At 40.2% G+C, this 14206-nt stretch overlaps 1 protein-coding gene across 13 annotated transcripts in view; it reads left to right on the forward strand.

Annotated features, from left to right (window-relative positions):
- The window catches only part of LOC130909155 (calcium/calmodulin-dependent protein kinase type II subunit gamma), a 67537-nt gene that overhangs the window by 25453 nt on the left and 27878 nt on the right, over positions 1–14206 (forward strand). For all 13 annotated transcript variants that reach the window (XM_057825284.1, XM_057825288.1, XM_057825291.1 and 10 more), the window contains exons 4-11: positions 1172–1226; positions 1344–1409; positions 2376–2448; positions 3546–3648; positions 8422–8505; positions 10184–10278; positions 10649–10771; positions 10916–10999. In XM_057825284.1, coding sequence (XP_057681267.1) covers positions 1172–1226; positions 1344–1409; positions 2376–2448; positions 3546–3648; positions 8422–8505; positions 10184–10278; positions 10649–10771; positions 10916–10999 — 683 coding nt within the window. The remainder of the gene's footprint in view (positions 1–1171; positions 1227–1343; positions 1410–2375; positions 2449–3545; positions 3649–8421; positions 8506–10183; positions 10279–10648; positions 10772–10915; positions 11000–14206) is intronic.

Genomic DNA, 14206 nt, shown 5'->3' on the forward strand with positions numbered 1-14206 from the left:
TTAGCACCAATGGTTAGAAGAATAAAAGAAAACAGAGCTCATGTACAGATACAGAAATGTCATTTTACTGACTGGTGAAACACAGCACAAGCATAGCATATTGGTAGTTCAAAACATTACCATAAACTGACAATATTTACGGTAATAATATGATTTGACAACTTCTCCAACTTACCAGAATCTAGGAGAAAACAAAACAGATGTGACTTTTCTTTTAAAGGCTGCTGTATAACTTGCTCGTTTCATCATGATGAATAAATGTTTCTTCCATGGATTGATACGGTAAAATGAAAGTGAGAACGTAAGTCGGAAATACGAGAGAGCTCTTCGCTGTCGACACGACAGTAACAATAGGAACTATTGTTATTTGGGTTTGAGTTTCCGAAGGGAGAGATATAGTTGACGGACACACGCAGGAAGTCTGTTGTTACGTTTGTCATGGTCCGAGTTGCGGAGCTGCAATAAACGTTGACTCGAATGAGGTCAAGAGACTAAATTCTGTGCTTTATGAAGAGTAAAAAAGCTGAATTTAACACAAACGAAATCATTCGGCCGATCAGAGTGAAGTATTGCCAAAACAAAATGGTGACGTCACGTACCGTAATGGTCGGTAACGGATCGCCGCATACGTTTCTTCAACACAACTTGGCCGTGTCAATAAAAAAAAAAAAAAAAAAAATCTGTTCGTATATATTTCTGTCTCCATCCATGTACCCGTTTATAATGCGCACCATGATTTTACAAGTTGATTTTGGGGGGTAAAAAGTGCGTGTTATATTCGGGAAATTACGGTAACAAATGAATTCAATGGGAAAAAGAAGAGGAATAAACACTGAGTCAATCTTCTGACTTAAACTCTATAGAGAATGCGTTCTTACCCGCCAGTGGAGTTGAAGGGCCGAAAAACGGACTTCGATAGTGGTTGAGTTGGAGCCCACACTAAATGACTTTTGGCAAAGGAAGCTACATACACCCTTGGTCACCACTCAATCACAAGGCGCATGTAGAGATCCAACATGTCTCAATGGACAACTAAGTCTCCCGAGTACTCTGAAAAATCATTTCGATGAAAGATGTTTAAATTATGTAGAAATTGTATGTTATAACTTATAAAGTGCAATGTGTACTAATCCACACGTGTGAACATGCCATCTCCCTCCTTGTCTTTCAGTGCGACTGCATGACAGTATTTCAGAAGAGGGCTTTCATTACCTTGTCTTTGACCTGTGAGTATATTGTGAATACACACACACGCACACACGTTGACATTTTGTCCATGTGCGTGACTATGGCTTGTTTGTGTATGCTAAGCTCGCTCTTTCCCTGCTAACCTTTCCCCCTAGGGTGACAGGAGGGGAGCTTTTTGAAGACATCGTAGCCAGAGAGTACTACAGCGAGGCCGACGCCAGGTACGCGTTTCATCAATGGCGTCATTTATATTTCATGCCCGCTTCTGTTTTATAGTGCTTATAAATCCGACGCTGACGTTCACGATGACAAATGAGGCGTTTCCGAGGCCCCTCGCTTGCACGTGGCAGTCACCCTGAATATCTTCTGCATTTTGCTGCCGTATTCCTTGACATTTAGCTTGCTTCTTAAAGTTTCCTCTTGCGCTGTCAGGGTGGTGCAAAGCTTAGAGAGTTGGTCAGACAACCAGATTAGTGCACTTTGTGTCTTCCAGCACAACAGGGGGGTTTAAGAGACATTGAAACCCCCTCCCACACTGTTTTACATTCGAATTAGGCCTCAGCCACACTTCTCCAGCGACCTTGCCGATGCTAACCTTTTGCAGAGACGTGACACGAACATGAGCCTGGAGCAATGAGACTCGACGAGGCCTGACACTGCACACTGAGTAGGACAGTCATAATAAGGTGGACGGGGCCGCTGGCCGGAGTGAACAATTTTTTTTTTTAAAGCAAGAGACAGCACGGTCACTTGACGAGTGTGAAAATTCATACAAGGGACGGAGGAATAATGACAGCTTGCACGGACGCCGCCATTATTAAGATGTTTTCCTACACACGCTCCTGGAGTATCGATTGTTTAAACTGCAGCGCCTGTGTTATGTCTCCGAGGGAGAACGCCTTGTTTGCTAAAGGCTCGTTATGCAACTTAGTGCAGAGTGCACTCTTTCTTCCTGTGTTTGGACATGATTTCATGCGCATTACTGCCGCCATTAATGTAGCAGCCCATTATGTTGCATCGCGCCCACAGTGTGTGAGTGCAAGATTCCCCTTCATTAGTTTCTTTATTATCTAGTAATAGGAAACAAATGCAATGTAATGCATCCGTGTTATAAGCAGGCTTTTTTTTTTTTTTTTTGGTGATAGCATCTGACATGTCTATCTTTGCCTTTTTTCCTCCCCCCACAGTCATTGCATTAGTCAGATCTTGGAGAGTGTCAATCATATCCACCAGCATGATATTGTGCACAGAGACCTCAAGGTGAGTGGTTGCCCGTTTCCGTGACAACCGCACTCTGACACGCACACACATATATACACACACACGCACACACACCTCTGCTCGTGGCCATGGCAACACACAGATGGCTCCCGGTTGCACCATCGCTCGCTTTCTATGGCTTTTTTTTTTTTTTTGCGTCCTGCATTTTCTGCTTCCCTCTCACATCCGCTGGTTCATCCTCCATATTTGTTCTTACAGATGATGAGTCATGGCCACGTGACCAGCGTTTGTGTGTCACCTATGGCAAGGAAAAAACAAGGACTCTCACGCGCACATGCATTTTACTGATGTGGGTGGGTGGTGGAGATATGGATGAACCCCTGAAGTTGCTAGGACAACTCGTGTGACATCATGCCACCCGCGGAGCGAGCGAGCGAGCGAGGGAGGGGGGCGGGGCTTAACTCACGAGTGTGCTGATTGACTTAAACGGCTCCTATTTTGCCTTCAACCTACTTTGTGGTGATGATGACAATGTGGTCTCAAATAAGGATACCATAGTAATAAAAACAATACTTTCATGTAGATTGGTGGGGGAAAAAGTCACTTTTTCCTCCCCTTGTTGGAGCATAGTACTATTATCTCGACGCGCTCTGTTCATCTGATTTGTTGGCCTTTTATCCTGAGTAGGCTTTTACCGCAGGCCCCTTTATGTCCTCCTGCCCAAACAACGGCCATTTAGAGCGCCGCCACACTCGCCGCCTCCTGCTAAGTACACTTTCCATTTAGCATGCCGTCTGCGGCGCTGCCTAAATAACTCCCCGGTGGTTTCTATGGCGACGGGCTCACGTCCATATAAGGTGCTTCTGTTGCTGCTGTGGAGATTCTCAACCCACTCGTCCGCACTTGCCGCTCATGCCCACCCCCTTCTCCCTGCCATCGCTCTCACACCTTTGCCACCCCCTACAAACACACATGTATACACAAGTACTGCACGTAAGAGTGACATGCAATACATGAAATATTTCTGAAAAACGGCTTCAGCAGAGAGAGGCTGTCACTCGCCGTCTCTCACGGTCTTTATCTTCTGTCCTGCATTCTGCTCACCATGTGTGCGTGTGTCTGTCTGTGTTCCACAGCCTGAGAACCTGTTGTTGGCCAGTAAAATGAAGGGCGCTGCAGTTAAGCTGGCAGATTTTGGTCTTGCTATTGAGGTGCAGGGAGACCAGCAGGCTTGGTTCGGTGAGAAAACACAAACGTCACTCATGTTTTATTTTTGTTCATCAACTCATTGGCTAATCTATTTTTCCTTCTAAGGAGAACAAAAACATTTGCGGTTACTAATCGCTGATTCTAGGCAGTGCTTATAATGGTGGATGATTTTTATTTTTAAAGCTTGCCAAGTATTCAAAACATCAAAGTAAACACACTTTTGCATTGTATTGGACTGAATAAATTCTGAAAATGGGGTCTATTTAATTGACGTGTGTATATAAATTCATGAAAATATATGGTACTCATATTAGGGCTGAACGATATTGGGGGAAAAAAACCTACATTGCGACTTTTTGAGGGTCGATTTATATACAAAATATTGCAGTATTAAAACGAGAAGAATTTTCACCAGATGACTTGAATAGCTCTGTTTGGGAAGACTTTGGTTGACTCGCCATTTAAAGGCGTGAGAAATTTCAGATTCTTAGATTATTCGCGATTCGGCCGTGGAAGATTGGAGAACGATTCAGAAACATCCAAATTCCAATTATTTAACTATGCCAGGTCAAGCGAAACTAAAACACAGTCAGCGCGGTCTTCGGGACGCAATGAAGAACAGACCGAGAGTAAATATGTTCAACTCATGCCACTAGATAAAAAATAAAAAAAATACCTGACTGCGGTCGACAGCAGTTACAAACAACGCCCAGTTGCTACAAACTACAGCCACATAATGCTACGGCAGATATCATATGTACATAGAACTAGATGCAAATGACAGACTCAGCGGCGTTAGCACATAGAGAAACAGATGCAAAATGACAGACTTGCCAGCGTTAGTAAACAGCCGCCATCTTAAAGCAGTAGACTTCTCTGGAAGGCTCTGTTGTAACAAACCTAATTAACTTTTTATCTAAAATACTCCTGAATCGGCAAAATCTTGACTTGAATCTATCTTTATAAGATTAAACAGTTTTAAAACTTTCACATGACGAAAGTAGACAAGGGAAATTGTGGAATAACGGGAGCAATTTTATCAACTTTAATGGTTGATTCACAACAAATTAATGGAATGTAGTTTAAAGCTGCTGACACAGAATGGGGACTAGAGTATTTTATTTACTGTTTTCAACTGTTAACTTGTTACAGAAATAGTAGTTTGTTTCAGCCTAAGAGGATTTTTGTACAATTTTGAAACCATTGTACGAAACATTAAAAGCTGGGGGGGTGTCCAGAAACAATTTATAATCGAATCGTAGCCTTTGAATCATAATCGAATCGTTAGGTGCCTCACCATGTTTTGTATTGGTGTATTGCATTCAGTAATTTAGTACTGAACCGATTAATTAACTCGAGTAATTAGATTAGGGAAAAAAAAAGCTTTGAATCAAATTTTGCGTCTTCGAGAATTAATTTAATTATTAATGGCTGGATCCAGCTATTCCCTGTTGAGACCAACATAAGGTTTTTAAGTTTTTGTTTGACTTAATATGATTGGTTTGTAGTTTAGTTTAGTGATATAGTTAGGATTTTATGTAGGAATGTGTGTTTGAACGATTTGTTAAGAGTATTGTAAAAAAGAAAATAGAATTTTAAAACATTTAAGCTAGTGGACTTTTGCTATGCAAGGTAACCAATTGTTCTTTTGTTGTACTTCTATCCTCATTAACCGTTTTTATACCGTTTAAGGCTAAGCTCAGGTATTTGATTGTTTTTTTTAAATGCATGTATTGCTCTTGTGAAATTATATTGCAATTCTGCATAGTTATGTTCCTAATCAGATTACTTGATTATTCAAACTAATTGAAAGATTAATTGATTACTTAAATAATTGATAGCTGCAGCCCTACAGTAATTTTTTAGATTGTTTTTCCTAGGTCTCCCCCATTTTTTTCCTCATTTATCCTTGTATTCCTAATTTTTTTCTTTATTGTATATTGTTTAAACAGTTTATCATATTCATTTTAAAAATCAAGATTGCTGTATATAAAAGGGATACAGGGAAGCCATGTTTCAGCACACGCACTGCTTTTATGAAGCAAACCAAAAGTTTACGTGTTCAAGAAATAATAATAATAATCGCACATCCAGCGATAGGACTATTGCGCATGCGCACATCACGATGGCAATAGTCAAACGATATATTGTGCAGCCCTAACTCGTATGTTAATGTGCTCAGGATTTATTCCTCGAGAAGTAACAATGCTCAGTTTGGCATGCTCTTGTTTGACAGAAAACAGCATCCCCTGATCTTAACCCTGAATCAGGCAACTTCCTATCCTATAAGAAAGTTACGCAGCCAAGCTAAATTTTGACTTGAGTTTAATGTTTGCCCCTTTTTCATAGTTTGACTTTTTTTTACAAGCAGCTAATAAAGAAAATAAATTCTCAATATGTCTAATCAGAAACATTTGCGTACACTGAATTATCACCACATTTGAAAGATTGCTGAGTCATCAAGAATTTAAAATGTAGGTCATCTGATAAGGTATAGGTTTGTTTAACCAACCTATGTTGCAAGTGGAATTGATCCATTTTAAAGGGAAAAGAAACAACAATTTAAAGTAGCTTTCTGGGCATGAAAATTAGCCTTATATGCTTCATTTCACGTGTTTTCAATGAAACTTACCTAATGGCATGAGTACAGTGAGGAAAATAAGTATTTGAACGTCCTGCGATTTTGCAAGTTCTCCCTCGTAGAAATCACGGGCGGGTTTGAAATTTTCATGATGGGTTCTTGTCCACTGTGAGAGACGATCTTAAAAAAAAAAAAAATCTGAAATTACAATGTATGATTTTTTTTGTTTATTTGTACTGTTGCAAATAAGTATCTGAACACCTGAGAAATTCCATGTTAATATTTGGTACAGTAGCCTTTGATCACAATTACAGAGGTCAAACGTTTCCTGTAACTTTTCACCAGGTTTGCAGACTGCAGCAGGGATTTTGCACTACTGCTCCACACAGATCTTCTCTAGATCAATCAGGTTTCTGGCTTTTAATGAAAAAAACTGATTTTGAGCTTCCTCCAAAGATTTTCTATTGGGTTTAGGTCTGGAGACTGGCTAAGCCCCTCCAGAACCTTGATATTTTTACGAAGCCACTCCTTGGTTATTCTGGCTGTCTGCTTCAGGGCCACTGTCATGTTGGAAGACTCAGTCACTACCCATTTTCAATGCTCTGACTGAGGGAGGTAAGTCCCCAAAATCTCACAATACATGGCCCTGGTCATCCTCTCCTTGATACTGCGCAGTCGTCTAGCCACATATGCAGAAAAACACCCCCAAAGAATGATGCCACCCCCATGCTTCACAGTAGGGATGGTGTTCTTGGGATGGTACTCATCATTCTTCTTCTTCCAAACACTATGAGTGGAATTAAGAGTTCCATTTTGATCTCATATGACCATATTACTTTCCCCCATGACTCCTCTGCATCATGGTCATTGGCAAACTTAAAACGGGCCTGGACATGTGCTGGTTTAAGCAGAGGAACCTTCCGCGCCATACATAAATTTAAACCATAAAGTTTTAGTGTATTACCAACAGTAACCTTGGAAATCGTGGTCCCAGCTCCTTTCAGTTCATTGACCAGCTATTCCTGTGTAGTTCTTGACCGATTCCTCACCATTCTTAGATCATTGAGACCTTACGAGGGTAGATCTTGCATGGAGCTCCTGTCCGAGGGAGATTGACAGTCATATGTAGCTTCTTCCATTTTCTAATAATTGCTCCAACAGTGGATCTTGTATCACCAAGCTGCTTGGCAATTTTCATGTGACCCTGTCCAGCTTTGTAGAGGTCTAAAATTATGTGTCTGGTGTCTTTGGACAGGTCTTTGGTCTTAACCATGTTAAGAATTCGGAGTCTTCCTGATTGTATGGGGTGTTAAGGTGTTTATATGCAGCTAACCACCTCAAACAGGTCAAAAAGTCACTCAAAAAAATTCTTCCATTCCACTTATTTGTTGGACTTTTTAAAGGTGACTAACAGGTCTTTGAGGCTCACAGTTCTTGCTAATAGGCAGGTGTTCAAATACTCATTTGCAGCAGTATTATACAAATAAATTGTAAAAAAAAATCATACACTGTGATTTCTGGATTTTTTTTCTTTAGATTGTCCCTCACGGTGGACAAGCACCTACCAAGAAAATTTCAAATCCACTCATCGTTTCTAAGTGGAAGAACTTGCAATATCGCAGGGTGTTCAAATAATTATTTTCCTCACTGTAGATGCCCCGGGTCAAATTGACCCAAGAACATTATTGCTGTTCTTGAGAAATAAAATGTCACAGGGAGTATCAACAAAATGATTTACAACGTCATTGGTGCCAAAGGTCTCCAGCAACTCTCCCTAGGAAATCTGTTGCTATAATCTAACGTCCACGATTTTAAAAAAGAAAATAAAGTTATATGGATTTTTTTTAATTGAGTTTAAAACAGATGAGGGCCCTTGTGGCCTTGTTGCATGCTGCAAATTTCATCAAAACCAAAGCAAACTGGTGCGTACGTTTATTTCTTCACACTTACACACTCCAGTTCATACTTAGTTCACTGTGTCTTGGCTTGGAGCCGAGTGACGAGCATTTGGCTGACTTTTAAGCACAGGCCAGATGATTAACGGGCATTGCTTGACTCCTTGCCGTCATAATCTGGCCTTACATTCGATTCCGAGAGGGTCAGCTGGGTCCGAACCTCCCCCCACAGCCAACCCTCCTCACATAAGTGAAGTAAAATAGCCTTGATAAGCAATATAACTATACTGCTTAATTGTGTCCTTTTTTTCCCCCCTTGTCGTGCAGGCTTTGCGGGCACGCCTGGCTATTTGTCTCCAGAAGTCCTTCGGAAGGACCCGTATGGCAAACCTGTGGACATATGGGCTTGTGGTGAGTCCTCCTCTATGAGTAATAGCTTTTAATTTTGCAGTGATGGGTAAGAGTGTACTAATATATCTATCTGGTAATATATCACTATTCTTTGAATCCCAATAGGTTATCGATATGCTCCCAAGAATCGATATACTGCATCATTTTTAAAAAATGTCACTGTTTAACAAAGGAACCAACTGGCTGATTTAAACATTTTCCACTAGAATAGTGTGTTACCTCATTGGCTGCCTTTGACGGCAGTAGACGTCCAATTCATATTGAGTGGGAGGGGTGAATCCTGACCCATGCATCGATAATTGTTGACTTGCCATTTTGTGAGACACAGTGGTACCTCTACATACGAAGTTAATTCGTTCCAGGACCTTGTTTGTAAGTCGAAATAGTCGTATGTCGATCAGGACTTTTCTATTAGAATACATTGTAATTCCATTAATTCGTTCCACAGCCCGAAAACCTACACTAAATCCTTAATAAATAATGCTGGTACTAATACAAATGGCAGTTACACATAGCAAAAACAAGTAAATTATAAATAAAATCGGAACAATGACACAGTATAATAACACCGTAATTCCTTTAATAAATGGTAACAAATCGGGTTCTAATGTGGCGGACGTGTTTTGCATGCTGTACCTGAATGCACCGTGTGGCTGACATGACAGAGAGAAAGGTGCGGTAGAGATTTTACTTTCACTTTTAATGTTTTGTTGTTGGCGTGAGCTGCGGCGGGCAGTAGGCGTGTTATGTTGCACAAATTGTGAAATAAATTATTAAAAATGTGACGAAGCTGGCGATTTCTTTGGCGATGTTTCAACAATAATAATTGTCACCTTAACTTATAAAGATGGAGGTCAGAGGAGGACCCTCGACATCATAGACAGTCGAGCCAGTTCACGGACGCGCACAGCACGCTCATATTTTCCATTATTTTAATCTTCATTTCAATGGTGAGCGTCACCTTTTTCCTTTCTTCACCACCTGCTCTAACCTTCTTTGGAACCATGGGTGGAGTTTGACTTTTGGAGCAGGGGGGGGCCACAACATGTTGATGACCCCAAAACGCAGTGTCAGCAATATTCTTATACTCCGCATATGTTTGGAGCCAGTGTTGATTTCTCAAGAAAATCTGCAGTGCGCCCATCTTTCGGCAAAACAAAGAAACTACGACGCTGTCAGAAATCATATTTTGAGCATGTCGTCGGATTTAGAAACAAATGGCGAGTCAAATTTTACGTCAGATGTCGAAAAGATTGTGTTTCGAAGTGATCGTGTATATATATATATATATATATATATATATATATATATATATTCATCAGTATAGCATGATAGCGTCACTAGTGAGGAGGAGCACTAACATGCACGTACTTGACTAAATGAATGAATACATTGTCGAGTTTTGGAATCTATTAATAATCCTGCTCATCAGTCAAAATAGTGTTTTTTTTTTTTTTTTTTCCCCCCCACCTTCTTCCCCCTCCGCTTGGCCCTATGCACTTTTAAAGTGACCAATGAAGGCATTTCTTTTGAATTTCAGCTCTCAACTTCATTCCCTTTAAGCGATTTTCATGTAAATGTCTATTATTTATTGTGCTACTTTTAGGACCCTATTGATCAAGTGTCTTGAAAAAAATGAAGGTACTGCATATAACTGCGATTTTGTGTTTTCTGTCAGGTGTTATTCTCTATATATTGTTAGTTGGATATCCTCCATTCTGGGACGAAGATCAGCACAAGCTCTATCAACAGATCAAAGCCGGGGCCTACGATGTAAGTGCATGTGTATGAGTGTGAAATTGGGGAGGCGTTGCATGGGTGCAGTGCAGGGCTTTGCTAAGCAGTTTTTGGAATGTTTAATAGTGTCCAATTGAGATTTGGTCCAAAGCTATTGATCCAATCAGCCTCCCTGACGCATTGCAGAGGTGTGTGTGTCTCGGCATTGGTGTGGTTTAAATTTTGGGGGAAAAATACATTTCACATTTGAATTACGGCGTTCCATGGGTATATTCGTGTTGTAACTGTATTGTTTTTTTGAAGCAATTGTATTTAGGTTGTGTATTAATTAGTAAGTTGTAAAAAGAGGTTCACAGTATACAAATCTTAATCATCCATTTATGAATACATTTGCCATTCATTTTAGTTCCCCTCCCCTGAGTGGGACACAGTGACCCCCGAGGCGAAGAACCTGATCAACCAGATGTTGACTATCAACCCGGCCAAGCGAATCACTGCCGAGCAGGCTCTCAAGCACCCATGGGTCTGCGTAAGTAGCTCTAAAACACCAAAGTCATTCATAAGAAGAATCTGAATGGTAACATGAATCACTTCTTGCTATATTAAGGCCTTTTTAACAGTTTCACAAATGTGTAAACTTGTGAATTCCCCCCCAAACCTTCCTCTCTTGCAGCACCGCTCCACAGTGGCTTCAATGATGCATAGACAGGAAACTGTCGAGTGTCTCCGCAAGTTCAATGCTCGCCGAAAACTCAAGGTACCAAATTAATCTTCACGTTATATATTGCACTCTTTGTGCTTCCTTTAGATCACTTCTGCATTTGATTAAACCAATGTCAACACGTCCTTCTGGCGTGAATAAATGGCGAAACCTGATTGTGGAAGACTTGGGCAATGTACGCATAAAAACTTCAAATGTGCAGGCTTTACTGCACATAACTTGCACTTTGTTCGGATATATTCTTCATTAGTCGGGGTGTCTTCCACAATTTGTTTGATTCAGCTTTACTATTATAGTGCATATACAGTGGTATGAAAAAGTATCTGAACCTTTTGGAATTTCTCACATTTCTGCATAAAATCACTATCAAATGTGATCTGATCTTTCTCAAAATCACACAGATGAAAATACAGTATCTGCTTTAACTAAAACGACCCAAACATTTATAGGTAATCATATTTAAATGAGGATAGCATTTAAGCAATGACAGAAGGGGGATAATAAGTGAAACCTCTGCTTAAGGAGACTCAAAGGGCAATAGAAACCAATTTTTACCAAACGATTTAAGTCAGGTGTGTGATCCAATTATTAATGAGTAGTTTAAAGCTGCCCTGCCTACTATAAAACACACACCTGGTAAGAAATGAGAAGCATTGTCTGATGTGCATCATGGCTCGGTCAAAAGAGCTGTCTGAAGTTGTCTACAAATAGAGAGAGTTTGGCACTGTTGCTTCTCTCCCAAGGAGTGGCCGTTCACCAAAGATGATGCCAAGAATTCAGCACAGAATACTCAGAGGTTTAAAAAAAAAAAAAAAAAAAAAACCCTAGTGTCTGCTAGGGATGGGAATTGATAGGATTTTTACGATTCCGATTCCATTATCGATATTGCTTAACGATTCGATTCTTTATCGATTCTCTTATCGATTCTAATTTGGGGGAAAAAGAAGAACAAACGTTTTGATTGGCATCGAGTTTGTTTAATCAGAAGTCACAACCTTACAAACTCACAACAAGGTCAAAAGAGGCCCAAAGCCTCAATATTAACTGTGGCAATAAGTGGCAAATGCACAAGAATGTTTAACATTTTACTGAAACATTTTTCTAATAGAAATAAAAAATATTGGTATATATTGGCATATAGGTCGTTGGTCTGCCGTTAGCAATATGTGTTAAACTTGCAGGGGTCCCCAAACTTTTTCCAGTGAGGGCCGCATAACTTTTCCCTTCTCTGATGAGGGGCCGGGGTCAGTTTGTAACAGAAAAAGTGTGACAATTGCAGGAGTGCCTAAATGTAAAAAATTATCGTTTTTCAGAAAGCCACAATCAAATAACCCGTTCTGGATATTTCACGGAACAAAAGTAAATAAAATAAAAATAATAATATAATATAATAATAATTAATAATAATAACACTATTAATCAAATAGATAATAACCAAATAACCCTCTCTGAGTTCTTCACAGAAAAAGGCCAGAAAATAAATAGCACTATTGAGAAAAAAAAAAAAAAAATTCAAAATGCTTTCTGGTATTGTTCAGGGGGCTGGACCAAATGTCGGGGCGGGCCGTATTCGGCCAGCGGGCCGTAGTTTGGGGACCCCTGTTAAAGTGTATTATTTACCAGTATATTGAAATGCATGCCTTTTAGTTTTTATGGTGCTTTCACGCTGAAGTGGGGGCGCCCTTGCGCTTCCTCACGCGAAGAACGCGCTCACGTGAAGAAGAGCGCACTTAAACGCAAAGGAGAAATGCCGCATCCAAGCGAGTGAGCGAGTTAGTGAGAGAGGGAAGCACTGCTACGACCCTACGTTCTTTGTTAATGCTTGTAAAATATCTACAGAGGCAACGCCTGTACGTATCATCTTTTGTGTTGTTGTTGTGTGTTTCCACTCGCGATCGGACACTTAAATCCAGTTGTGTAGTGGTTTGAACGATGTGCTAATGCTAGCGAGCGCATGCTAATTGTTTTGTTATGACTGAATTAGCAGCTAATCATCGCTGATTTACGTTGATGCAAACCTGTTTGTTGTTGGGGACGAAATTGATTTGTTTCTTTTCTATTTTTAGTTTCACTCTTCAAGTGATGGTTGAATAAACTCAGCAAATTATACCAACGTCTTCTGTATCGTCATTTCGGAGTTTAGCTAGCTGTATAGCTGTCTCGGTGAGGACAGTGCAGTCTATTCCCTCCCGATGCAGTTATCTCCACCTTGCAATGATTGCAAGTAGTTTTGTTGTAATTTTTACTCGTGAAGTGAAGACACACTTTCGAGCGTTTGAACCTATGTGCTGTCATTGTTATGTTTAGGGCTGCAATGCTCGTGCTTCGTGCTAAACCATCGTAACCTTTCATTTTCACCCTCTTCCCTGGTGAAGTGTAGGCAAACTTTGGAGCGGGTGGTTCTTGGCGCCATGCTAGTTTGATGCGTTTGGACAACAAGACAGTCACGACGCAATATGCGTCTTCAGGACTCGTTAAAGGGATCGTTAAGGCTTTTTCATTGTGATGTCGAGGCCTCGAAACACTAGGAACCGCTTCCGAATTGGAATCGGATTTCGATTCCCATCCCTAGTGTCTGCTATAGACTTATAGAAATCACTGGCACAGTCTAATATCTCTTTAGAACTTTAGAATGCTCTAAGAAGAAGAAAATACACCTTCTGGAATGGGCAAGTCAAAGTCCAGACTTGAACCCCATTGAGATGCTGTGGCACCACAAAATTTTAAATGTGATGGTTCACTTACTTATTTTTCTCCCTTCTGTCATTGTTTGCATACTATACTCATTAAAATATGAAAACCTATAAATGTTTGGGTGGTTTTAGTTAAAGCAAACATTGTTTTTTCATATGTGATTTTGACAAAGATCAGGTCACATTTGATGGTGATTTTATGCAGAAATGTGTGAGAAGTTCCAATACTTCAGATACTTTTTCATACCACTGTATCTTACACATTGTCATATTCAGCTGCGCAGTACAAGCTGTTTTTTTCCCCCAAATTACAAAGTTCCTGATTTGACTGAGCTGGAAGTTCTTACGCTGCCAAGTCTCCTTTGAACAATTCCAGTGTGTCCAAAAAATATGTCCTATAAATCCGCATTATTCACTTTCATCACGTAAGTGTTAGAAAATAGATGTCCCAGGCTATTGAAAGTCACATTTAGAAACAGAACACAGAGTGTTAGGAAATAGAAGAATCGCCCGCTTGAAATTCTTTTTTTCCCTCGCTTCTTCCTCCCGC

This window comes from Corythoichthys intestinalis, chromosome 21 (genome assembly GCF_030265065.1).
Source record: "Corythoichthys intestinalis isolate RoL2023-P3 chromosome 21, ASM3026506v1, whole genome shotgun sequence".
Taxonomy (NCBI): Eukaryota; Metazoa; Chordata; class Actinopteri; order Syngnathiformes; family Syngnathidae; genus Corythoichthys; species Corythoichthys intestinalis.